This window comes from Pteropus medius, unplaced genomic scaffold (assembly GCF_902729225.1).
Source record: "Pteropus medius unplaced genomic scaffold, Ma_sr-lr_union100, whole genome shotgun sequence".
Lineage (NCBI taxonomy): Eukaryota > Metazoa > Chordata > Mammalia > Chiroptera > Pteropodidae > Pteropus > Pteropus medius.
This window is the reverse complement of record NW_024352783.1, coordinates 10,057,355-10,083,093: the sequence shown is the minus strand read 5'-3', so window position 1 is coordinate 10,083,093 and position 25,739 is coordinate 10,057,355. Positions and strand designations below refer to the sequence as shown.

The window sequence follows — 25,739 nt, the reverse complement described above, 5'->3', positions numbered from 1 at the left end:
ACAGTGTGGCATGTGACAGGGCCTGCCTGTGAGCCAGGCACTTAGGTTTAGGGCCTTCTGCAGCATGGCCACATGTATGCCAGCACCTGTACGAAACTGACTACTGTTCAGACAGCAGCCCTTGACATGAAGCACTTCGGAGAAGTGACCCAAAAGCATGTGAGACCATTGTGTGCATTAAGAGAAGTTCAGGTTTGGAGTGGGATGTGGATTTGCCCCCATCCTCTGACCTACTCAGTGGCAAGCTTCAAAAGTGACCCTGACCAACTGCTTACATGGAGATCCAGATGAGTTTCAGAAAAGTTAACAGTAGAACCCTTTATTTAAAAAAAAAAAAAAAAGTACTTCATTTATTCATTTATACAGTATAAAAAGCAAGCAGAACTATTCTGGAGGAATAGCTCACAGACTCACAAATGCCCACTCTGAAGTGTCAGGCTGGGCTCTCTGCCCCCAGGACTAGCATGCTCTGATTTTAGGCTGAAACTGGTGTAATCATCTGGAACCTGCACTGGGGCCAGCCTTGTTTCATGTGTCTTAGTGAAGCCTGTACCTTTGTCACCTCTAGCATGTGCAAGCTGGGGAAACTGGCAACTCTGAGTCTGATGTTGAGACTTGCCATGAAGATCAGATGGCAACTAAGGAGCCAGGCCCATCCCAGCCAGTGCTGAAATTCATTCATCCCAGTTATGCTTTGAAGTGTTCCTTTTCTCATCCAGAAATTAAATCTTTGGGAAAAGCCTCCAAGAGTGAAGCAGGAAATAATCTGTCCCCAAATTAGTAAAGTGTCACTCATCTCAAGACACAATTTAAACTTTTCCAGGGTCCCATAAGAACAGAGTACTGGTTTTAAACTCTGAAAATCTTGGTATGTTGACATGTTCCCAAATCCCCTTAACAATAAAATCCAACAGGATTTCTCATCAGGGAGGGCCAAGATCAGGTCAGAAGGAAGCAGGTACTGCCAGGGCGCATCTAAAGAGCAGGGAGGGAGGCCCTTGGCCCACAATCTGCCAGCAGTGCCCTGGGAGCTCTCGGGTCCTCGCATGAGGCCTCAGGGTAATGATTGCAAAGGAACCAGGCACAGACCGGTCCACACTTGGGAGAAGGACGAAAATGGGTGATTTTCTAGTTCTCAGCACAATCTTCTTTCCCTGGCTGGGTCGGCCTGATTCCTGCTTGTCTCAAGAACCCTAAGCTCAGAATTCAGTTCTTAAACACATGGTCTCATTTCTCTGATTTTTTTCCTTTTTTCATCCAGATAACACCATTTCACAGGAGATGGCTCTCTCCTTAGCATGCCCAACTAACATCTGAGGATCCCTTCCCATCCCCACCCTCCACCCTTCCTGCCTCTGACTACAGCCTTTGCCCCTCCGTTAGGCCTGATCCTTAACTGTTTGTTTTTCTCCTGCTCTTCACCCAGAGTCTGAAGGAAGGCCTGACAGTACAAGAACGCTTGAAGCTCTTTGAATGCAGGGACTTGAAGAAAGACTAGCTGTGTCCCATTCAACTTGAACACATACCCTTTCCGGCTTGCAGCAGCACAACCCAAACGCTGCTTTTTGTCTGTACCCTTTTTTTTTTTTTTTAATTGTTGTTGTTACCATCATTAACTGTGGGTATGGATGCATGAAAGACTGGTTTATGGACTGTTCACACCATTCCCTGCAATGTTGATTCCGACTTCCTATTGTCTTTTTCCAAGCTTTTTTTCCATGGTATTCTAAAATAAGCCAAGCAGTGGGGCTGAGAGGGCCATCTGCTCCCGCTGGGTCTATGTTGGAATCCCCACTGGAGTCCACCGCACTCACTCACTGTCAGTATTAAGGCTCTGTAGCCTGTCGATAAGCTAGCTCTGCACTGTGTGGAATCAGGCCCGGGTGGCTGTAGCTCTGTTGCACATTGCTTCATTAGGAGAGAGAACAAGCCAATGGATATGTGGTTTTGCCTGGATCACAGCACTGATAACTCACTAGCCTGTAGGAGGAGCTAGGGAAGCAGGTCAGGGGGCATAGCTTATAACCTTTTGACTTCGGAGAAGGTCAACATTTTGTATATGTTCCACTGATGCATCTTAAAACCACACCCCAGGTAATCGCGGTAAACTTTTCACAGCCTGAAGAATTTTGAAAGCAGCCATTCCTACTTTTGTTTGTTTTTTATTAAATCTTGCACAAAAGCCCGCCCCTCTCATTCCTTCCTACGCTCGCTCTTTTCTTGGCCACCAATAACCCTGGACTTTTCATAACTACTTGGTTTGTTGACCTGTGGCCTGGAGTTTCAGACTGTAACTTCAAATAATGATGAATTCCCTTGGGAAATCATTCAAGGGGGAAAATGATTCATTTCTGTAACCTCACATTGAAAAGAAACCACATTGCTTTTGAAAAGGTTGAGAGAAGGCCCCTATGTTAAGTCAAGAAGAAAGTACAGAGGATGTCAGAATCAGACAAAAATTGCCCATTATTTTGTGTTCTTAACCTAATCTAATCTGAGATCTGAAGAGTTCTCGCAGCATTTAGAGAACCTAAAGTAAACCTATACTAACAATTTTGTTTTTCTAACAGTTTAAGTAAGACCTTTTCAACTGCCACAAAACACTCTACAGGACTTCTTGAAAATATCTCAAATCAGAGTTTTTTCTATAATGGCTCATGAAAACTATTAATCTTTTTAAGACAAGGAGTATAAACAAACCCTAGCCAAGTATGAGAACCACCTCTGCTACCTTGAGAGCAAGGTGGAGACATTGAAGTAAAACATTTGGAGGAATTCATTCTGGTCCTGCTGCATCTATTGGTCCATTGATATTATTGCCAAGAGCATGCTTTCACTCTCTGTATTAATGCTTGAGTTAGCTGATGGTCTCTGGGTGCTTGGATACTTTGGGGGTAAAAATGTACAAATCTTTTGCTCAGTTTCTAGGTTAAGTTAGTGAACAGGTCATCTGGGAAGAGTCCTGGAAGGCCAAACAGAAGGCCCTGGGGTTGTGTTTACGACTTATACCCGTTTGCTGTCTTCTCACTGGAATAAACTCAGAGCTCTCCACTGGCATGAGCCTTCCCTGTTCATAAGCTTTAAGAGTCAACTCATACCTGCCACTCCCTTGCTACTATTCTTTCATGTTTTTAAAGGCAAGAGAATATTAGCTCTTTCTTAAATCCAACTTACCAGATACTCTCTTCCGCAACGTAGATTGACAGCATTCTTATAAGGGACCATGACCTTTTTGTGTCATGCTCAGAATGGGGATATACAAAAGGAACACTCGGGACCCTGTGGTCCATAGAATCCCCAGAACACTGTTTCAGCACATGTCTTCTAGGGCAGAGTGATCTGATATTCAGCAGGATCTGATAGGACAGGGGCCTTGTTGCCCAGTCTCTGTGCAGGCTGCCTGGGCACTATGATTTCATGTCATGCCTTTTAAGAACTTGCCTTATCTACCACAGTTTCCTTTGTGACTGCACCTGCTGCCTCTGGGGACTCTCCTCCAAGCAGCTCCTTGCTTCCAGCCCTGCTAGTGGTTTCTGTGCAGTCAAGCTCCATCTGCCTGTAGACTGTACTGTGAGAGTTTGAAATCTGCATTGCTTTTGAATAAGCCAAAAGAGCAGTCATTTTATTCACATGTCCCTTGAGGTTAGACCTCAGGAATCCTGGGAAATAAATGTGTAGAACATAGCATTTGGAAGTTGAAGGCAGAGACTAGGGAAGACCTCCGGTCACCGCAGCCTCTGTAAAGCGCCCCCTACCCCCACTCACCCCAGAAACAACAGGACTCACTCTCCTGGAACTGGCTCAGCCTGGGGGTTACCAGGAAGTGGACTGCGAATGCTAAGCCAGCTGAGAAATGGCACCCTGGCTCCTCCCTTGACAAAAGGCCGTTCCTGCCACAGCCTCCCACAGGGCCTGCCTTGGCCTTGTTGAGTGTCATCCCATAGTGACAGCTACTGTGAAGCTCAGAACCAGGTTTGAACTCCCTGCTGCTTAGTCCCATCCTCCAGCTGGAGTGAGCAGGCAGGACAGAACAAAGAGGGTCTTCACTTACTACCTGCGTGTCCTACTGCAGTCCTAGTATACACAGTGTCCTATGCACCCTACAGGCACGAAACCCCCAGGGAGAAATTTAGCCAGTTCACTACTGAGAAAAGAAACAATGTGGAGGTAGAGTTGGTTTCTGTGTTGGTACAAAAAGATCCTCAGGGGGCTGGGCTGCCAGCGTGGACTGTGGAAGGGGTAGTGTGGGGAACTGGGAGCCCCCAGTGCCCCAGGCTCACTGCTCCCAGCACAAAGCAAGCAGTGGGAGCACCCCCACTTCACAGAGAGGAGACTGTTAACATGGACTGACTCTTCACAATTGTAATTATTTTCCTGTAAATGTTTATTAATTCATTTGTAATCTGTTAGCACCTGCAAACAGGTTGTGACAAACATATTAATGGGGAAGCTAAACAGTTTGACTTCATTTGACAGTTGTGAACATATGCATTAATTACAGTATGTGCATACCAACACACATACAGCAAATAGCCACATTCTGTTTGTCAAGTTCTTTTATCATGTGTGATGCCAGCACCTGAGCAGATTGGAAAGCTAGTATACCAGATGACCATGCCTGTCTGCAGCCTCCTTCGGAGAGGTATGACAGCAGGTGGGGTGAGGTGGCTTTGCCACTAGAAATTGAATCTTGTGCAGTAAGGCATCAAAATGAGTCTGAACTTGTGGAAGTGATGGCCATCCTGGGTTGACTGGTGGAGGCCATGGTGGGAATGTGTGGGTTTGTCAAGAGCTAAGAACAGGGGAAGGCCCCAAGCTCTGGCTAGTTAAGTGGAATCTGTCATATCACAGTGTCCAGATCCAGTGACTTGCTCACTGACCCAACAGCTAGGCCTTGGGAGCCTTGCACAGGCCAGACTCGGAAAGAAAGGAAATTGCAGTTTTAAAAAAATACAGTTGTGACTCTTAGAGGTCACCCTGAAAGGAATTCTGACAAATAGTGCCAGGAAACAAAATCGATGGCCTAAAAGACATTTTTGTAGAAAAGTATTTATAATACTATTTCACCACAGAGGTAGGTAGATAGAACACTAACTTCTGGCCTGAGAATGGAACACAATCCTTTTTATCACTACTGCCTGGTTGCCCCTGCATCAAGTGTATGATTTTAAACTTATCTTGGGAGTGCCGTCCTACCCTGTGACCTCTTTTCTCCAAGTACAAAATTTTGGGGGTGTGCTGGGGTCCCTGCCAGCTCTAGCCAATAGTACACTGCAGGCACTCCACAGTGTGTTCCTTACATGGATGAGGTGGCAGGCAGTGTATTTTTCCTTAAAAAAGGTTTCTTCCCTCCTACACTTGCTTATAACTTCCCTGGCTCCTGAGGCCCAGGGCTGTAATGAGCAGCCCAGGTTTCTTTGGCCTATGCAGCTTAGAGTGGGGCCTGTGCCCTGATTTTAGAAGGTGGGGGGCTTTTCCACTCCCTACTTCCTGATGTCTTCGTGATGTCATCATGGCTAACCACATACCAGTTCTCTCTCCGCCATTCACTCACTAACTTGTCTAAGACTAAGACAGTTATTCCCCAGGGATTCGATGCTTTTTCCAGTTAAGAATGAAAAGAATGCAACCTATTAATATTTATTTTTCCTGAAAATAAAGATTTGTTCATCATTGTCCTAAGGAAGCTTGGAATTTAACATCTTCCTCTATAGACACAAACCAAAAACTAAATACAGAGTTCAGTGACCCCTTGATCACCAAAAAAGGGGATGTTTAAGTATTTTTGAAGTTTTACAAAAGACAGGGAAGTATATAGCATTACACTTAAAAGGAATTAAATGCTTTAAAAAATTGGGCACATGGTTAGCTTCACTTCTCTGGAAACATCAATCACTCGGAATATTTCACACCCTGCAAATCCTAGACAATTGAGCTACTGGTGCTTTATGTTGAATAGAAATTCGCTTTTTAAATAAATTTTAATTCTTTCCCTAATATTTTCTCCACTCAGTCGAGATTAGCAAACAGTTCTCAGTGCCCTGGTATGATAGCCTCCACTGGACCTTTATGAAAGGACTTGGGAAGAATACTGCTAAAAACTTATTCTGAAGGTTCTTAAAATTAAGGTATTTGCATACCATTTTGTTTTTTTTTTTCCATCTTTCATCATGGGCTCTTCTACCTTCTGTCATTCTTGAGAAATTACTAGACTGCTTAGCTAAAGCATTACTTTCTCAATCAGTGAATACTAAGGAACCTCCAGTGAGTTTTCCACAAATGTCACACTTAGAAGTTTACCAGTATACAAACTCCTCTCCCCTGGCTTTCCCATGCCACCAAAATCCCTAAAAGGTCTGAACATGAACCTTAGATTTCCAGTCCTAGGAAAGGTCTTTCACGCACATGAGATCAAGTCAAAAGGTCAAGTCCTTCAATGTTTTCAACACCAAGTAGCAGGACGCTGGGACACTTACCACTGCAGGCTAAGTCCAGTCAGTCCTCAAACTTGCTCTTAGGAGATGGGGACCATTGTACTTATGTACAGTTTTGTATATTCTCACACACACAAAAACACTTTTGGTATGGTCATAATTTCCACAGTCGAAAACTTAAATAAGGATCAGCCTAAAGGTCTAGTGAACCTGAGGTCTAGTAAAACCACTTGTTTTAGGTTCTTTGAAGATTTAACATAAACCCAATATGGAAATGCACATGGTCGATTTCTCTCAAGTTTTGTCTGCTGAAAAAGACCTGGCCTCATTCTTTTGCCCTTTTGAGAATAAGTTTCAGGTATTCTTGTTGCTCTCTAAAGGGCAGAGGTCTACCTTCTCTGAAGTCTTTCGGAGACTCACAGAGTAGAAGTAATAGCTCAACACTAAACCACCACCGTGTATGGCACAAGTGACTAGCTGCTTAAACCATCTCTGGTCCCATTCCTCTAGGTGTTCGTACAAGACTGTGACAACTTAAGCTACAACATGCTCAATGCGGCTTCCAATTTCTCTTATTTAAAAGCAGCTGTGTTTCTCAAATTAACCTGTATATTATTCAGAGCAAGTAGTGTAAATATTATTGAGAAGTTACTATAGGGATTTTTGTGACAAAGTGTGTGGGTTTTTTTAATTGTATAAAGACATCCTTTTTAAGGTAGGAAGAACAGCTTTGGGTACAACATTGAACCCCACCCAACATAAGGAAATGTTTTTAATGACTTTCTAAAAGCTTTGGTCATTGAACAGATGGTTTTAGAGACTGTAGACCGACTCTATAACAGTAACCCTGCACCCATACATTGTTTTTCATTGAAAGAACTCTATCATACTGTTCTTGGTAGAGCCATTTAAATTCCTGGAGGAAAATCAAGAGAATGAAGAACATGGTAGTTACATCTTAACCAGATCCTTTACAAAGTAATTTAAGAGTAGTAGGGAGACTTTAGAAGTTCTGTCATCAGGGATCTACATCCTGGGCAGGGCTACATGCCGGGTCCAGCCAATTATCTGTGTTCCCCAGCTCTTGGGTTATATTGTGTAATAGCATGGAGGTCACAAAACTCATAATGCTGTTATTGTACAATACATGTCTATGTCAAATAGGTAAGGAAACATTTAGTCACAAAATAATTAAGAATTGGATGGTTCAGTACAGGAGGGCACTGAAGTCTTGGGTAGAACACGACAGTTGGTCTCAAGTTGTAGCATTGTAGGGTGGCCTTACCAGGATGGAGTTCGAATTCATAGTGAAAGAATCATCAGATATGGACACCTGCTGTCTTCTCATTTCCCATTCCCTTTGCTCTTTTCCCCACCTTACTTGTTATCACATTTTTCAGTTTTTTTATAGAAAGGTAGAAATAGATTATGAAGAACACTAAATTAATTATTGTATTATGTTTATATCACAAAACTTCAATTAAAATGAATTTTAGGATTTATCTTTAGTATTAACGATATATCTACTGACTTATTTTTAGGATTCAAACCAGTTAAATGATAAGAGTTAATTCACGTGGTTTTCCTAAGTAATATTTATAAAATGTAAAGTTTCTAAGTGGTTCCTCAACAACTATAATTCTTAGTGATTTTTCTCACAGATACTCTTCCGTCAGGGTGAATGTCTCAATCCAGTACTAAAGACAAAAACATACTATGCCAAACTGCTGGGAGAGCTGATATACGAACAAAATGAAAAATGTAGATAATTTTTCTGCTGAAACAAGTTCAGAAATAATTCACAGCAGTCACTTCTGCCACAGCTAATTATTTCAACAGGTGATATATGTTAAAAGAATCAGCTTGTATTATTTTAACTAGTGTTTAGTTTCTGTATTAACGCTAAATGATAATGTTCATCAAAAAGTCACATGCAAAAGAAAGCAGAGGCCTAAGGAGCACAGGTGACTCAGTACTCCCCTCCCAGTCTCCACCAAAGGCCTCTGAGCTGAGGCAACTCCCAGAAGCAGAGGTCACCAGGGCAGGCCATCTTTTGTTAGGACACCAGGGTCCACCTGATGAGAAGAGGCTGGTCAATGAAGCTACTCTCTGTTTTTGGCAATTCAAGAATTTTATGGTTTGTTTAGAGGCTTTTTTTAAATAAAGTTTCTGATCAACTTCACTACAACTGAAGTATTACTTTGTCAAAATATTTATTCCTTTGTGTAACATGCTAGATTCCCGTGGATGTAGCTGATCATTTCTATTTTGTAAATATTACCTAACTTTACATAAAACTAAATCATAATAAACTATTTTTGCATCACCCTTTGCAGGCTGTGAATAAGGTTTCGTTTAATGGAGACACATTTGCATTTAGGTCAAAGGTCAGAAACTGGAGTGTAGCCTAGGGATTTATAATAGAGATTTTGTTTTTACTTTTATTATTTGCCTTTTTTTACAGTGTTTTTTAAGTTTTGGGTTGTAAGCATTTTAAAATCACATTTCATATAAAAATCGACTTTCACGTGTTCACCTGTAAGGCATAGTAAGAGTTTACAGCCAGAATCTGCAGTACATTGGCTTCAGTTATAGAAATCTTCAGGGGGACAAAAGGACACTAAAAAATGCTAATGAATGGAAGGAACTATAACTCTCCTATATCTGCCTATTTATTAATAGATTTATTTACAATAAAGTTTTACTTTTAAAAAAGAAGATGCATCTTACATTATGACCTAATACACACACACACACACACACACACACACACACACACACACACACACACACACACACACACACACACGCCTCAACCACACAACCCAAAATTCCACAAAATAATGCTAGTTTAGTAGGGTATATTCTGATGTCTCCATTCTATTTCATTTTTTAAAATTCTAGTTGTGACCTACTCAATAAATTTAAAATAAGAAACTGCATTTTTTTTTTCAATATTGCCACAACTTTTGGAATGAAATTTTTGAAAATGACTGTGGGAACCCAAACTTTTATTCAGATAAACAGAAAAAATAAATAAATAAAGGCTACCTGTTAGAAATCAACTTATAATTTATAAAACTTAGCAAAAACAAAGTTGAGTACAGACATATAAAGGATACATATTTTCAGTGTGCTATTCAAGTTGTTTAAAGATGTTCCAATTTTCTGCCCATTAAAAAAATTATTCTAGTCAAACGTACACAGTTTTTGGACACTGGTCTAATATGGTGTTCTAATAGCTTTAACACAGTTTTTAAGTCTATGTTAAGTGCAATTTAAAAAATCAGTTGGATTTGGAAAATCCAACCCCCCTTCATGATAAAAATACTTAACAAACTGGGAATAGAAGGGAACCTTCTCGATACAATAAAGGCCTTCTATGAAAACCCACAACAACATGCTCAGTGATGAAAGGCTGACAGGCCCCTCACTCCCACTCCTTCCAAGATCAGGAACAAGACGAGGATGTCTGTTGTTGCCATATCGATCCAACACTATTGGAGATTCTTACCAGAATATTTGGCAAGAAAACAGAGATCCATACTGAAAAGGAAGAAGTAAAACTATTTGCAGATGACATGATCTTATATATGGGAAATCCTAAGAAATCCACTAAAAATCTATTCAAACTAATAAATGAGTTTAGCAAGCTTGCAAGATACAAGATTCATATACAAATATGTTGTATCTCTATACACTAGTAATGAACAAACTGAAGAAAGCAATTCTAGTTGCAATAACATTAAAAAGAATTTTTTTAAAATGTAAGACTTGTACACTGAAAACTAAAAAACATCATGTAAAGAAATTATTTAAATAAATGCAAAGTCATCTTGTGTTAATGGATTGGGAGACATTGCTAGAATGGCAATACTCCCTAACTTGATCTACAGATTCAACACAATCCCTATCAAAATCTCTACTGCTTTTACAGAAGTTAATCAGAAGTTATCCGAAGATATGGAAATGTAAGGGGACCCATAACAGTCAAACAATGTTGGAAAAGAACAAAGAGGATTCATGCTACTGGGTTTCAAAACTTACTACAAAGCTTCAGTAATTGAGATAGTGTGGTACTGGCACATGGATTGACATGTAGATCAATGGAGAAGAATTGAGAATCCAGAAATACATTTACATTTATGATCAACTGATTTTCAACAAGGGCACCAAGACCATTCTGTGGGAAAGAATTTTTTTCAACAAATAGTACTGGGATAACTAATAATCTACATAAAAAAGAATCAAGTTGGACCCCCTACCTCACATTATACACAAAAATTAGCTCAAAATGGTTCATAGACCTAAATATAAGAGCTGAGAGTGTAAGACTCTTAGGAAAAAAAGAGGGGCAAATTTTTGTGCTCTTGGGTTGGGCAATGGTTTCTTAGATGTGACACCAAAGCACAAGCAGCAAAAGTAAAAACATGAATTATAACAAAATAACATGCTGCATAATGATACCACCAAGAAAGTGAAAAGACTACCCAAATAATGGGAGAAAATATTTGAAAATTACATTTCTTATAAGGGACTTATATCCAGAATATACAAAGTACTCATAACAATAACCCAATGGAAAAATGGGCAAAGGATATGAACAGACATTTCTCCAAAGACGATATATGAATGACCAGCAAGTATGGGAAAAGATGTTCAACATCATTGGTCATCAGGAAATGTAAGTCAAAACCACAACAAGACACCACCCAATAGGTTGGCTATAATTAAAAATTCAGGTAACTTTTTGTTGGTATATGGAGAAAAAGGAACCCTCATACAGTGCAGACAGAAATGTAAAGTAGAACAGTCACTTTGGAAAACAGTCTGGCAGTTCCTCAAGTGGGTAAACAGACTCATATGACCCAATTCCACTCCTAGACATTTACTCGACAGAAATGAAAATGATGCCCATAAAAACACATGTACGTGAATGTTCATAACATCAGTATAATAGCCAAAAGGTGGAAACAACCCAAATGTCCATCTACTAACAAATGGGCAAACAAAATACAGTACATCTATACAATGGAATATTATTCAGCTATAAAAAGAAGTGAAATACTCACACATGCTACATGAATGCCCTTGAAAACATGCTAAGTGAAGGTAAAAAATGCCACATATTGTATTCCACTTATATGAAATTTCCACAGCAGGTAAATCTGTACGGACAGGAAGCATATCAGTGGTTGCCAGGGGATGGGGTTGGAAGAAATAGGGAGTGACCACTAATGGGACAAGGTTTCTTTCTGGAGTGATGAAAATATTCTGGAATCATTGGTAATGGCTACACAACTCTGCTAAGACACTGCATACTTTTAAAGGGTGAATTTTGTGGTATATGAATCTCAATGAAGTGTCGCTTTAAAAACCAATTAAATAGAATCAATATAGTGCTTTAAAATACAAAGTAGTCACGTTGGTTTATTCAGACACACTCTTGGTATGATAGTTGTTGGCAGACCATTAAGGCCACATGCTACAACCATACATTTTTTAATCAAGTGTTACAAGAGTTTACAATATTTTAAACTTAATTGTGCCAGTGTTTAATTCACTTTGCACAACATCAGGTTTGTTGTTAAGCTGCATCACTGCCCCATAGTTCAAATGAAAACCTTGAACTGAAACCACAAGGCAGACTGAGCCTATGCGGGGAAGAGGGTGGGGAGTGGGGATCCTAGACTCCTTATGAAGTAACTGCCCAGCCTTTCTACTTCTTTTAAAGTTTCCCTAGGGAGAGCCATGACAGAACCTTGTACGCAAAGAAAGCTTCAGGGGACACACACTACACAAGTCCCCTCCCAGCCTTCTTTCATTCTGTGCTCAGGCCATTCCTAAGGATGTCAAACAGACCCACAGTTCTAGGGGTCTCTTCAGTGTAACTGCTCATCACTGGACTAGCCCCCAAATAACTGTCACTCAATACAAAGCCACTTACTCAGCCCAAAGTATCTTCTGAATCAACTAAAGATCAACTGTTTATAGTTCATTTGCTTTTATGGACTCTGAAACCTGGAACTTAACCACAGCTTCTGATGTGAACACCATGGCTCACCTGGCAGATGAAACATACCAGCCAGCTCCAATGCCTTGGTCTTAGCCTGGCTACCCTTCCCTACACCTTTCCTGTCAGAGTTGGGTGCTGCCAGTCTGAAGGTCAGGGGCTCCAGTCACTTTGTGCAAACACCTAATCTAAATGGGTACAAAACAGCCTCCAGTTTGGAGGTAGATTTTAGTACTGTCCTTCCTCAGCCCCCGTACCCTCAGAAGAAGTGTTCTTTCATTGCAAGTTCTTTTCAGAAAAATTAACTATTATCTGAAACTTTCCCCACCTCTGTTAAGATGATGAAAACACTAAGATAAACAATATAAAGTTATATCAAAAATTATGAGATTATTTCACAATTCTTAAAACATCTAGACAGCTTGGCTAGATTACTTCATATGCACACCGTTACTGATGCATTTGATGCCATGCTCTATGTGCCACCCTGCCTCTGGAAGAAAGGGATGTAGCCACAGCTGAGACCCAGGCACTATGAGAGGAGCGGGCTGCACATGTGCCCGCCTTCACAAGTCAGGCAGATAGGCTGGAAATCATACCAGAAGCAGCATGTATGTCTTGAAAACACTTTGGGACATCCCCAAGTAACACCTTCAGGACTTTCTTTAAGAGACTCCTATGTTCACCAAGTTTCTAAATAGCTGTATGTTGCCCCCACCCTCCCCCAAAAAGTTTTACTTGTTTAATAAAGAGGAGCCACGATTTAAATAACTAAGCGAAAGGCAAAGACACACAGTACTACCATTCCAGAATAAGAACATGTTTATTCAGATGTGTGGGAGGTCCAGACAGCATGGCTTCATCACTCAGGAGACAAGCTACAACTTCTCCCATTCTTTTCAGAACATAAACTGCTGCAGAACAGACTCAGGTGAAAAACATGTTTAATGTAAAACCATTTCTTGTGATTTCTGATGCATATATTATACTTTATAGCTTCAATTAAATAAGAAAAATTAACTTTGAGTTTATTTGCCTAACATCATAAGTCAAAGGTAACTTTAAAAAGGGAAAACATGCAACACTGAATGGTCTCTCCAGGTGGCTATGTGAGCGTGATAGGAAAGAAAAAAATGCACATATGCACCAGACAGACCTCAAGACAGGTCACACAGCATATTACATATGGAAATATGACAGGATGGTAAAATCATCATTTAGATGTTATCTGAGCTATCTATATATAAAGATACATGTTCTGAAGAAAATAATTTGAAACATTTCACAAATATATGTAAGATACGTGTTCTCCTCATTATCTGTGTATGCAAAACCCTGAGCTGAGAATAAAAATAGATCTGTAAGGTACCACAACCTGAAATCGGTCTCTCCTCAAGTTTATTCCTCCAGATGGTCGGGTAACTCATGACTGATTACACTGAGCCAAAAAAAAAATGCAAATTAGCAAAGCCCACAGTTGTTAAAGTGAAGGCTACTTCTAAACACACAACAAAACTACCTTGGATGTGAGAATGTTAAAAATTAAAAGCATAACATACGGAAACAGAAGCAGCTTCTGTCTGCTTACAGTCTTTCTTGACAGACCACACACTTGACCACATGAAACTAGAAGGGAAGCTGCCACGGATGAACAATTTCATGTGTACTTGTTTTAAAGAGTAATTTTGCAAGGAAACTTGGGTAAGAAAATGACCTGCCTGCTGCAGTGGCAACTAAAGCTCCTGAGGGGCCCTGGAAGAAAGGCCCCTGCTCCTGCTGTGCCCAGCACTCCTCTTTCCTTTCTATCCTCTGACTCACACCTGCCCGTAAACCACCAAGGAGCTGGTGACAACAGGGATGAAGAGACTGTCAACCTCTAGCCAATCCCGGGGTTTAGCTGTGCTGAAGAGGGACTGGGCCAACCCAAAGAAAGAAGAGGGAACATTTCAGGAAATAACTAAAGGCTGAACGGATGGGGGTCAGCGAGATCAGGAGATTCCCTAGAATCAGGAAAGGAAATCAGATTTTCAACCCTGAAAGAGGCATTGCACCTTTTCCATGCAGCAGGAGAAATCCTTCCATTGTGAACAAAGTACTAGGCAAAGGCAAGGCTCCTAAAGCTATAACTGCTTTTACTTTTGGTGGAAGGGGAAAAAAATACCCAAAGGCTCTATCCATCACAACTGACCTGACGTTCCAAGAGTCTTTCCCTTTTAACACTAAACATTCTTTAGTTCACTTTAGTATTTAATGAACAAGAATTTGGTTTGAATGATTTTTTTTCTAATGTCGAGGTTTCTCTCAAGCAGAATGCAGACTCTGGCACCATAACTCGCAGTGGCTCTGGGGAGGACACAGGCAGGTCTTCCGTCCCATTCCTTGAAGGTTTGAAGGTTTGGCCTGGTTTCAACAACATTAAACCCCTCTTTCCCCTCCAACTCTGAAGACAGAGGTGAGAGCACAGCTTCAGTGACTTCTCTTCTTTTGTGGGAAAAAAGTATACTTTGTAGGGTTAAACTCTTCCCAAATACGCTCAAATTCTTCCAGAAAAAGCCTCACATAGTCTTCATCCTCCATAATCAAAACGTTTTCTCTATTGTTTTGAATGGCTTGTGTGGTCCAGTTGAGGGAGCCGGTGATCAGCACCTTCTTGTCCACTATTGCAAACTTGTGGTGCATGTAACCCAGGTCCTGATCATGTCGAACCTGAATACCTGCGAAAAGGGCAAGTCAGCCTTCACCACCACCTCTACAGCATTCATTCACTCAAACATCTCAGCTCCTCCTCAAGCAGGGGACCATTTGCTAGCAGCTACTAACTTTGCTGTTTGTCTCTGATTTGGTGGGAAAGGGGAAGCTTGTCACTTGGGCAGGTGGTGGCAGCTGAGCCATACAGTGACCAACCACAACCAGCTCACAGGAAGGAATAAGGAGCATTCTGGCACAGGAAGAGACAGACAATCCTAAGGGCAGAACCATGGCAGATACTCAGATACTGCTCTCTTAATATTACTCAGTTTCCTCTGGGAACAACCCACCTTGCACCCACCACATCTCTGGAGTCCATACCAATCAGGATAACCTTCAGAATTCGTTCATCCTGCCAGAAGCGATCAGAGCAAACATCATTTGCTGGGGTTCCCTTGTCTTTGAGCTCTCACTTCTATCCAGCACTGGACACCCCAGTAAACATGCCAGGCCAGGAGCTATACCCCACTCTGCAAGGGCAGGGGCCAAGCCTGAGGAGGAAGCAGCGCAGGAGAAACCAGGCCTAGGGTGAGTGGCAGTAAGGGAATTAAGGATCAAAGAAAGTCAGCTGGCTCTGGCTCAGTGAAGCCCCCAGCTTAGACCCAGCCTGACTGCTGAAGCAGAAAGCACCCTAACTGATACAGAAACAAATTATTCTCCTTCACGTTGCCTGTTTCCTTGACTAAAGAGCATGTAAATGTACCTTTTCATTTCACTGTTTCTCTCTCTCACACTGCTTTCAAACTCCTAGGGCAGGACCCTGTCTGTCCTGTCCACTCTTCATCAGCTCTGGAATAATGCCTAATTATCAGTCAGTGAATGAGACCATTACAAATGTGATTTAAAATAACAGTTTAAAATAGGCTGCTTTGCAATAGGGTTGCCAGACTTAGCAAATAAATATAGTTTGTCCAAATTAAGTTGGGATTTCAGATAAACAACAAATAATTTTTTAAGGTATGTCCTATGCAATATTGGGACACACACTAAAAATCATTCGTTGCTTACCTGAAATTCACCGCTTACCCGGGCACCTGTACTTTGCCTAGCAGCACCACCTTCAAAGTGGTGACCACCTTACTCCAGGGGATGCCGGCACCACTGCTCCATGCACTCTGTTGTCAGCCCACCAGCAAATCCTGTCAGCTCCACCTTCAAAACAGATCTTAAATCCAACCAATTCTGACCCCTCCAACACTGCCACAAAGCTCTCCCATCTACCACCCACCCCTGCCCAAAGCCCATTCTCCTCAGAGCAGCCTGAACATCCTCTGTGAGGCCTTCTGTCCCTTTTGCCCTGCGGACTATCCTATAAAGGCTTCCCGTCTCATAGAATGGGATCCAAATGCCCGCATGAAACCAGCCCTCTGCATCTATGTGCCTTCCACACCTGTGTGCCCCCCACACCTACGTGCCTTACACACCTGTGTGGTCTCCAGCCTCACCTCATTACTACCTCTACCTTTGGCCACAGGGAATTTCTTGCTATGAAGTTAGCAATTGTACTTGCTGTTCCTCAAGCCAGAAGGCTCTCCCTCAGATATCCCCCTTCTGCTGGCATGTCACACCTCTCATATTTCTTGACCCTTCTTACTACCTTAAATATTCATGCTTCAATCAGTTTCTCCACTGGGTCTTTATCTTGTTCATCGCTGTGTCCCTGGGGCCTGGAACTAATCAAGGCAAATACTGGCACACAGATATATTTGTTGAACAGATGAATGATGAATGATGGCTGGGACGCCATCAAAGCGGAATCAATCTTAGATGGAGTCTAGTTGCAGTGCCCTTTAAGGTTCTTTTCAAACTTGTTATTTTGCCATTCTCTCAAAGCTAACTAAATAAAATGGCCCATACCTAAAGATATCCCAGTTTCCCCATTAAAAGGACCAACAAATTGAGGGCAACTCATGATTAGTTCAGGAAGAGTGGAAGAGAACATCCTCATTATTTGAACTAAGTTTCCGACTCTGCCCACATAGGATGCAACAAGCACCAAAGGATTAAAGTGCTTTGCCATCTGGAGAGCCCCAAGCAGAGACAGGAAGCAGAACCTGACTCCTGGAAAGGATTCTCTGCCTCCCTGGTCAGCAAAAGGCCATGCTTGTGCTTGTGTAACTCAGAGCAACCAGTTCTCAAGAGTTCTCGTGAGACTACTACACAGCCAGTTCTCAAGAGTTCCTTGCATCTTTCTGTCACTGGGGCTACTAGAATTGACAGGTGGGACGGATTTTGGTGCAGGAATGACTTTTCTGGGTGCCTGAGTGACTGAGAGACACGTTCTGACTCCATGCGGCCAACGAACAAAACCCAAGGACCAGAGCTTGCTTGCAGAACACGCCATTACACTAAGGTGGAAGAATAAAACAAGGAATTCACAGGTGAGACCAGGGATCTGAATTTAGAACAAAATGATTCCTATTTCCTGCTTATCTGTTCCCCATCCGAGTAAAAGAGGTAGGCTGGCCAGAGATATCTGCCTTCCCAGGCATTTTTGCAGCTGGAGAAACTAACCACTCACCAACTAAACATTTTAGGGCCACCTTCCTTCTCTTGCTCTTCAATCTTGAAGCCCTGCGGTTGCAATCTTTGCACATCTGCTTCTATGAGCACAGTCACTAACAGCCTGCTAGTGGGTGGACCTGCAGCTTTGTTCTTAGACTTTCCCTTCTCTTCCTGAGTGCTGTCAGGCCAAGCCATCCTCATTTCAGGCTGCCACTGTCAAAAACTCAGTTGGCCGGACTACACCCCCAGCACTGCCTAGGCATAGGCTTTCCCTACCGGGCCCCAAGGCCAACGAGGATCATGGGAATGCGTGGAATGAGGCACACTGCAGGGGCTCTGTCTACTTCCCAGGTGTTCGCGGGCAGACCCCTGCCTCTGGGAGTCCTCTAGCCCTTCCTCCACTAGATGAGAACACACAAGCCAGCTCACACTCATCATGGGCATGAAATCCCACTGCAAAGAATCTCACCAGCCTTGTGAGGACAGGGGGCCCCTTATAGAAGGCCCTGGAGTTTCTCCGGGGTAAAACTGTCCTGATCTTACAAGGCCACCATGGGAAATAAATGGGGTCTCACCTGTACTCAGGCCCCCGACCCAAGTATCCGCCTTTGGCATTCTCCCTTCTGTCTACAGTCTCGGAGGGTTAGAGCGATCTCCGGGCCTGGCCTTCTCTATCCAGCTCTTCGGACACGCGCCCCTGGCCTGGGAATCGCGGCCTACCTACCTGCCTTGCGGAGCAGGCCGATCTGCGAGCCGTTGAGGGCCATGTAGTCGCAGTCGGTGATGACCCGGACACGTACCCCGCGCTGGTGCAGCAGCTGCACTGCCCGGCCCAGCTGCGGGCTGGAGAAGGCAAAGAGGCAGAGCTCGAGGCTGGCTCGGGCGGCCAGCAGGGCGCGCAGCAGGCGGCTCAACGAGCTTTCGCCGTGGGGCAGGCTGCACCCGCAGCCCGCGGAGGGGGCCAACGGCGCAGCGTCCGGGGCCTGCAGCAGGACCTCGGTGCAAGTCACCTGCGACGGGAAAAACAGCACCTCGCGCCGCGGCCGCCGCCGCCGCCGTCCGGCCCGCAACCAGCGCAGCGCGGAAGGCAGCGCTTCCAGGGCCAGCGCGAGGCCCACGACCGCCACCGCCACCACCTGCCAACGTAACCGCCCCATGCCGCCGATTCCGCCCGCCAGGGCCCCACCACGCCCACCGCGCCTGCGCACTCGCCAGCCGCTTGCGCCAGTTGCCGCAGCGCTTGCCGCCCCACCGCGCCTGCGCTCCCAGCCGGCCACCTGCCTCAGGCTGGACCCACCCCGCCCTGACTCCGTCCAAGTGCACAGCCCACCACCACCATGGCCAGAGACTGCCCTCCGTGCCCACCACCCGCGGCTGTCCATGAAGCGTTCCATAGCCCAGCCCCTCCTAGGGCAACAGGGTAGTGCCTGTCTCTCAGTTCCTACCTTCCCTTTTGCCTTTGGGGAGGCGCTGGGCAGGGCTGGGAGAAGGGTTTGGAAACACAGAATGTCAAGTAACACTTAGCTGGAGACAATAGTGTGATATGGAGACAGGCCCCAAGTCCAGCGTTAGAGCCTTGTGTTTCTTCCAACCTTCCCAATGTAATCTTCCGTTATTTGAAGATAACTATTTTGCTTTAAGCATAAACAGAGTGGAGAATAAGAAGTCTATAGTCCTGACTTAGCCAGCAATGGGCCCACTGTACCGCTTGGGAGAGGCTGTTACTTTTCACAGGGAGGAAAAGAGAAGAAAGGGTAAGAATTTTTCCTATTTCATCTTTCCTGAATCCTAGTCAGGAAAATTTCACGGCTAAATCAAAATATCTCTGGGGTCGGTTGTCAGGTAGGGTAATCACATAGCAGGAATCTGCAGCTGGGGAAAACAAGCTTGAACCACATTCCCCAGCCAAAAAGAAATAATGAGTGGACAGAACAATAATCGCAACAGAGATAAGCGGGGCGGGGAAAAGTTTCTCAGGTCTCACATGCAGTGTTAGCTAAAAGAGCTGTCCTGTAGTTAACGTTTCTTCATTATCATAGTAAAAAACATTCTGCTAGGTGGAGATTTAAAATGCTAATGAGACATGAAGTAGCAAGTAGGAACCTACACAGGTGTACTATAGGACCAGCCTCAACATATGCTGGGGAGGGAGAAAAGGGGAAAGGGTGACCCGCAATCCCAAGAGCCTATCAAAAGGCTGTACCTGTAAACCTCAGGAGCCACATCTTTCTCCTCCCGTGGTGCATCAAGCTTTCGCTTTAATAAACCTTTCTCTCTGCAAAACTGTTTCTCCCACTCTCTTCATTTCTGTCCTGAGTGCAGGGCAATAACCCCTGCACTGGTAACATCTCTATGGTCTGTCCTTAAATGGAAATGACGGCTCCTATACAATCTCCTTGTTACCAGCAGACTTTCCATGACATTCTTCTGTTAAAAATCAGACCCCTGGATGGAGGAAAAGAAGAAGCTGATGTAAGTAACTTTGGAAAATATTTTTGACTGGAACTTCTAAGGAACTACAAAAGGAACACAAAAGAAACTACATATGAACACCGTACTCTAGTTGGTACATTCATTTCCCAAGGAAGGAAACTGGTTAACAATTCTAAACCACTGTACATGTGCCTTGGGGTTAACTGGATTAGTCAATTCCTGCAGATAGCAGGAGCCAGGGTTCTCTCTGCTGAATGGGGGAAGTTAGAAATAAGTATGGGAGAAGCTAGAATGATCCCTATAGTACTGGGATGAAGTCAAAGACACCAGTGTGAACTCTCGTTTAGCTTAGTATGTCTATTAATATAGATAATACGTCACTTTTGGCATACATATATCACTGGCTTCAATCCCCTAGGAGGCGCAGAAGGAATGACATCCCAGGAGCAATGTGCATACCTAGCTCCCAGATCTTGGTTTCTAAATACCACTGTCCAATTAAAAAAAAAAATTAAAAAAAGAAAAAAACTTCTTGGGGGAAATGACTGATTTTAGGAATAGGCAGGGGAAATATAAGATGAACTTGAAGTACCTTGTACTTCTAGAAAGTAAAGAAGTGCTCCAAAAACATAAATAAAGGATAGTGGTATGTCCAAAGGACACAGGAGCCAACCGAAAAGAACTCCCCAAGGCCAAAACTGGTACAATTTGAGGAACAAAATGAATAATGCAGCATTGGATTATAACCCAAGTATAAAATAAGTATACATTAGTCTATACTGATATAAATAAATGACTAAAGAAATGAAAAGGAAGACACAAGTGTTGCTTACAGAAGAATTTCAAATAATCTATGTAGATACTACCCCATTCCCTATAATAGGTAGAATTAAATCTCCCTGCCCCTTTGAGTGTGGGCAAGACTTAGAGACTACAGTAGGGAAGGCAGAAAAATAAACTTTACATGGAGAAAACTGGTAAACACCACTTTAACCAATTGACGGCTGTCACCAGATATCACCAGAGATATCATGTAGATGTCACATACCCCTGATACAATATGATGAGAAGTGCACTGTACTTCTACAGTAGTCTTTCTCATAGCCCATAACCCCAGTTCAGTCATCAGGAGAGAACATCAGAAATCCAGATTGGAGGACATGCTATCACATTCCACAGAATACCTGGACAGTATTTTCCAAGACTGCCAATGTCATGAAAAAAGGAACAACTTAGAAACTGTCACAGACCAGAGGAGACTGGGGATATATAACGACTAAATACAATGTGGTGCCCTGGACTGGATTCTGGAATAGAAAAACTGGTGAAATCCAAATAAATTCTGGAGTTTAATTAATTGTATTATACCAATGTCAGTTTCTTCACTTTAACAAATGTATGGTAGTAAAGTAAGATGCTAACAATGAGAGAAACTAGGTGACAGGTAAGTGGGAACACTCTGTGCTATCTTTGAAACTTTTGGGTAAATCTGAAATTATTCCAAATTAAAAGTTGATTTAAACTGTTAAACACACACCTTCCATATGATCTAGCTATCCCACTTCACGGTGTAATCCAAGAGAAATGAAAACATATGTCCACACAAAAATATGTACACAAATGTTCACAGCAGTTTTATTTGTAATAACCCAAACCTGGAAACAACACAAATGTCCATCAGACAACTATATATACAAACTTTTGTGTATCTGTACAATGGAATACTATTTAAACTATGAATAGATACTACATGGATAAATTTCAATTACATTAAGTGTAAAAAGCCAGACAAAAGGAGTACTGTATGATTCCATTTATATAAAATTCTAGGAAATGCAAACTATAGTGACAGAAATCAGATCAATGGTTGCCTAGGGATGGGAGATAGAGAAGGAGAGATACAAAGAGAGGTGAAGTGATGGATATATTTTTTTTTTCTAAAAGAAAGAGTTTATTGAGCCACATGCTAGCCAGAAAAGGACCGGGTCCTGGGACCTGCAGTGTAAGCCACCAGCAGCAGGGTTAGGTGGAAAAGGCAAGATGTCCACATCCTGGAGTTGATGGGCCTCTTTCATACATCAAGTTTGGGGAAAACTTGTTTTAAAAGAATTAACATTGGCTACAGAGAAAGCAGGAGAAAGAGGGTGAGGCGGAGCTAGTTCTGGGATAGGTGCAGAGTACATAAGGGAGAAGTGTTTGCTCCTTTGTATTGGTTGTGGGCAACAGTCTGGAAAGTTCGTGTTTAAGAAAGACCTAGAGACTTCTGGTGATTGGTAGCACCTGGCTATTCTCTTAGATGATTGTGGAAATTGCCACTTGGAAATTAATTCAAAGTTCCTACATGCACTCAGGAATGTAAGCAGTCTCTTATTAGTTTGTCTTGCAGTTATTGACTGGTTAATCTCTCTTGTCTCTTCTTTCCACACTCTGGCCTGAGGCAACGCCTTTTGGAGGCCTACTTTTCCAAGCATGCACCCTAAATCAAGAACCTTGGGGCTTCATCATGGCAAAACCCAGATGGAATAGGGAACGTCGAATATTAGCATTGCCCTCACTAAGAAGTGGCAGGCGACTTTGGTGGAGGTGGCTTCTGGAGGGTAAAATGTGGCTGAGAGAACAGTGGATGGCATGAGGTCATAGGGACTGGGGAGCAGAAATTCGTCCTAGGAGGGGGCCAAACAGTGAGCCAGGGGAGAGTCTAGTAAATAGCAATTATTTCTCTGTATTAGTGAGTCTCTTTTCTTTTAGTTTGTTTGTTTCTTTTGTTCCTTAGATTCCGCACATAACTGAAATCATATGGTATTTATCTTTCTCTGTCTGACTTATTTCAATCAGCATAATACCCTCTAGGTCCATCCATCCATGTCGTTGCAAATGGTAAGATTTCATTTTTTTAATGGCTGAGTAATATTCCATTGTATATATGCACCATGACTTCTTTATCCAGTTGTCTGTCGATTGGCACGTAGGTTGCTTCCATATCATGGCTATTGAGAATAGCACTGCCGTGAACATAGGGGTGCATAGATCTTTACAAACTAGTGTTTTGTTTTCCTTTGGATAAGTACCCAGAAGTGCAATTGCTGGGTCAAAAGGTAGTTCTAGTTTTAATTTTTTGAGGAACCTCCAAACTGTTTTCCACAGTGGCTGCACCAATTTGCAAACCCACCAAGAGTGCATGAGGGTTCCCTTTTCTCCATGTCCTCGCCAACCTTTGTTGTCTTTGATTTCTTGATGACAGCCCATCTAACAGGTGTGAGACGATAGCTCGCTGTGCTTTTAATTTGCCTTTCTCTGATGATTAGTGACCTTGAGCATCTTTACATATGTGTGTTGGCCATCTATATGTCCTCTGGAGAGATGCCTATTCAGATCTTCTGCCCATTTTTTAATTGGATTGTTTGTTTTCTGTTGTTGAGTTGTATGAGTTCTTTATAAGTTTTGAATATTAACCCTTGTTGGATGTATCATAGGCAAATATCTTCTCCCATTAGTAGGGTGTCTTTTCTTTTGTTTCCCATGTCCAAGAAGATATATCAGGAAAAAAGTTACTAATAACAAGTCAGAGTTTACTGCCTGTGGTTTCTTCGAGAAGATTTATGGTTTCAGGTCTTACATTTAAGTCTTTAATCCATTTTGAGTTTATTCTTGTATATGTTGGAAGAAGATGATTCAGTTTCATTATTTTCTTTTTTTTGCTTGTATCTGTCCAGTTTTCCCAACACCATTTGTTGAAGAAATTGTCATTACCCGCTTGTATATTCTTGCCTCTTTTGTCATAGATTAAATAACCATATAGGCATGGATTTATTTCTGGGCTCTATTCTGTTCCATTGATCTGTATGTGTGTTTTTATGCCAGTACCATGCTGTTTGGATTACTGTAGCCTTGTAGTATAGTTTGATACCGAGTACCTCAGATTTTGTTCTTCTTTCTCTAAATCGCCATGGCTCTTTGGGGTCTTTTATAGTTCCATATACATTTTAGGATTATTCGTTTTAGTTCTCTAAAAAATACCATTGGTACTTTGATAGAGATTGCATTGAATCTATAGACTGCTTTGGGTAGTATGGACATTTTAATAATGTTGATTCTTCCTACCCATCAGCACGGTGCGTGCTTCCACTTATTTGTATCTTCTTCTATTTCTTTTTCCAATGACTTATAATTTTCTGAGAACAGGTTTTTTTACCTCCTTGGCTAATTTGATTCCTAGGTATTTTAGATGGGATTGTGTTCCTAATTACTCTTTCTGATAGTTCATCACTGGTGTCTAAAAATGCAACCTACTTCTGAATATTAATTTTGTATCCTGCTACTTTACTGATTTCACTTACCGGTTCTAACGGTTTTTTGGTGGAATCTTTAGGGTTCTCTCTACATAATATCATCTCTACATAATGTCATCTGCAAATAATGACAGTTTTACTTCTTCCTTTTCAATTTGGATGTCTTTTATTTCTCTTTCTTGTCTGACTGCTGTGGCTAGGACTTCCAATACTCTGTTGAACAGAAGTGGTGGAAGTGGGCATCCTTGTCTTGTTCCTGATCTTAAGGAAAACGCTTTAGCCTTTCCCCATTGAGGTTGACGTTAGCTATAATTTTGTCATATATGGCATTTACTATGTTGAGGTATGTTCCCTCTATTCCCACTTTGCTGGGAGTTTTTATCGTAAATGGATGTTGGATTTTGTCGAACGCTTTTTCTGCATCTATTGATATGATCATATGATATTTGTCTTTCAATTTGTTAATGTGGTGTATCATATTACTAGATTTGCGGGAATTAAACCAACCTTGCATCCCAGGAAGAAATCCAAGTCGATCATGGTGTATGAGATTTTTAATGTATTGCTGAATTCAGTTTGCTAATATTTTGTTGAAGATTTTTGCATCAGTGTTCCTCAGGGATATCGGCCTATAGCTTTCTTTTTTTGCACTGTCTTTGAATGGTTTTGGAATCAGGGTGATGGGGGCCTCGTAAAAACAGGGAAGGCTTTCCTCCTCTTGAATTTTTTGGAATAGTTTGAGAAGAATAGGTGTTAATTCTTCTTAGAATGTTTGATAAAATTCACCTATGAAGCCATCCGGTCCAGGACTTTTGTTTTTAGGAAGTTTTTTGATTACCGATTCTATTTCATGGTGGTAACCGGTCAGTTCAGATTTTCTGTTTCTTCTTGACTCATTCTTGGGAGATTGTATGTTTCTATGAATGTGTCCATTTCTTCCAGATTGTCCAGTTTGTTGACATATAATTGTTTGTAGTATTTTCTTGTGAGCCCTTGTATTTTTGTAGAGTCCGCAGTTATTTCTCTTTCATTTCTGATTTTATTTATTTGAGTCCTCTCTTTTTTTCTCGATGAGTCTGGTTAAAGGTTTATCAGTTTGGTTTACCCTTTCAAAGAACCAGCTCTTGGTTTCATTGCTCTTTTGTATTGTTTTTCTAGATTTTATTTTGTTTATTTCTGCTCTGATCTTCATTATTTCCTTCCTTCTACTCATTTTGGGTTTTGTTTGCTGCTCCTGTTCTAGTTCTTTTAAGTGTTAGGTTAGGTTGTTTATTTGAGCTCTTGTGTCTTGAGGTTAGGCCTGTATTGCTATGAATT

General features: G+C 42.1%; 2 protein-coding genes across 15 annotated transcripts in view; one reads left to right on the top strand and one right to left on the bottom strand.

Annotated features, from left to right (window-relative positions):
- Positions 1 to 8,760, top strand: part of MPRIP (myosin phosphatase Rho interacting protein) — a 146,141-nt gene extending 137,381 nt beyond the window's left edge. For all 14 annotated transcript variants that reach the window (XM_039847598.1, XM_039847597.1, XM_039847600.1 and 11 more), the window contains one exon: positions 1,427 to 8,760. In XM_039847598.1, the coding sequence (XP_039703532.1) occupies positions 1,427 to 1,498 (72 nt within the window). In that variant the 3' untranslated portion in view covers positions 1,499 to 8,760. The remainder of the gene's footprint in view (positions 1 to 1,426) is intronic.
- A 4,614-nt stretch (positions 8,761 to 13,374) lies between these two features.
- PLD6 (phospholipase D family member 6) lies at positions 13,375 to 18,857 on the bottom strand. The gene is made up of 2 exons (XM_039847592.1): positions 18,425 to 18,857; positions 13,375 to 15,161 (listed from the first exon to the last, which is right to left on the bottom strand). The coding sequence occupies exons 1-2, from the start codon at positions 18,855 to 18,857 to the stop codon at positions 14,914 to 14,916; spliced, it is 681 nt and encodes a 226-aa protein (XP_039703526.1). The 3' UTR covers positions 13,375 to 14,913.
- Positions 18,858 to 25,739: the final 6,882 nt, after the last annotated feature.

Excerpts from the sequence above, each read along its gene's own strand:
- PLD6 (XM_039847592.1), bottom strand. The coding sequence starts at position 18,857 with ATGGGGCGGTTACGTTGGCAGGTGGTGGCGGTGGCGGTCGTGGGCCTC. Across the intron at positions 15,162-18,424 it reads CGGCCTGCTCCGCAAGGCAG|GTATTCAGGTTCGACATGAT; the intron begins GTAGGTAGGCCG and ends CCCTTTTCGCAG.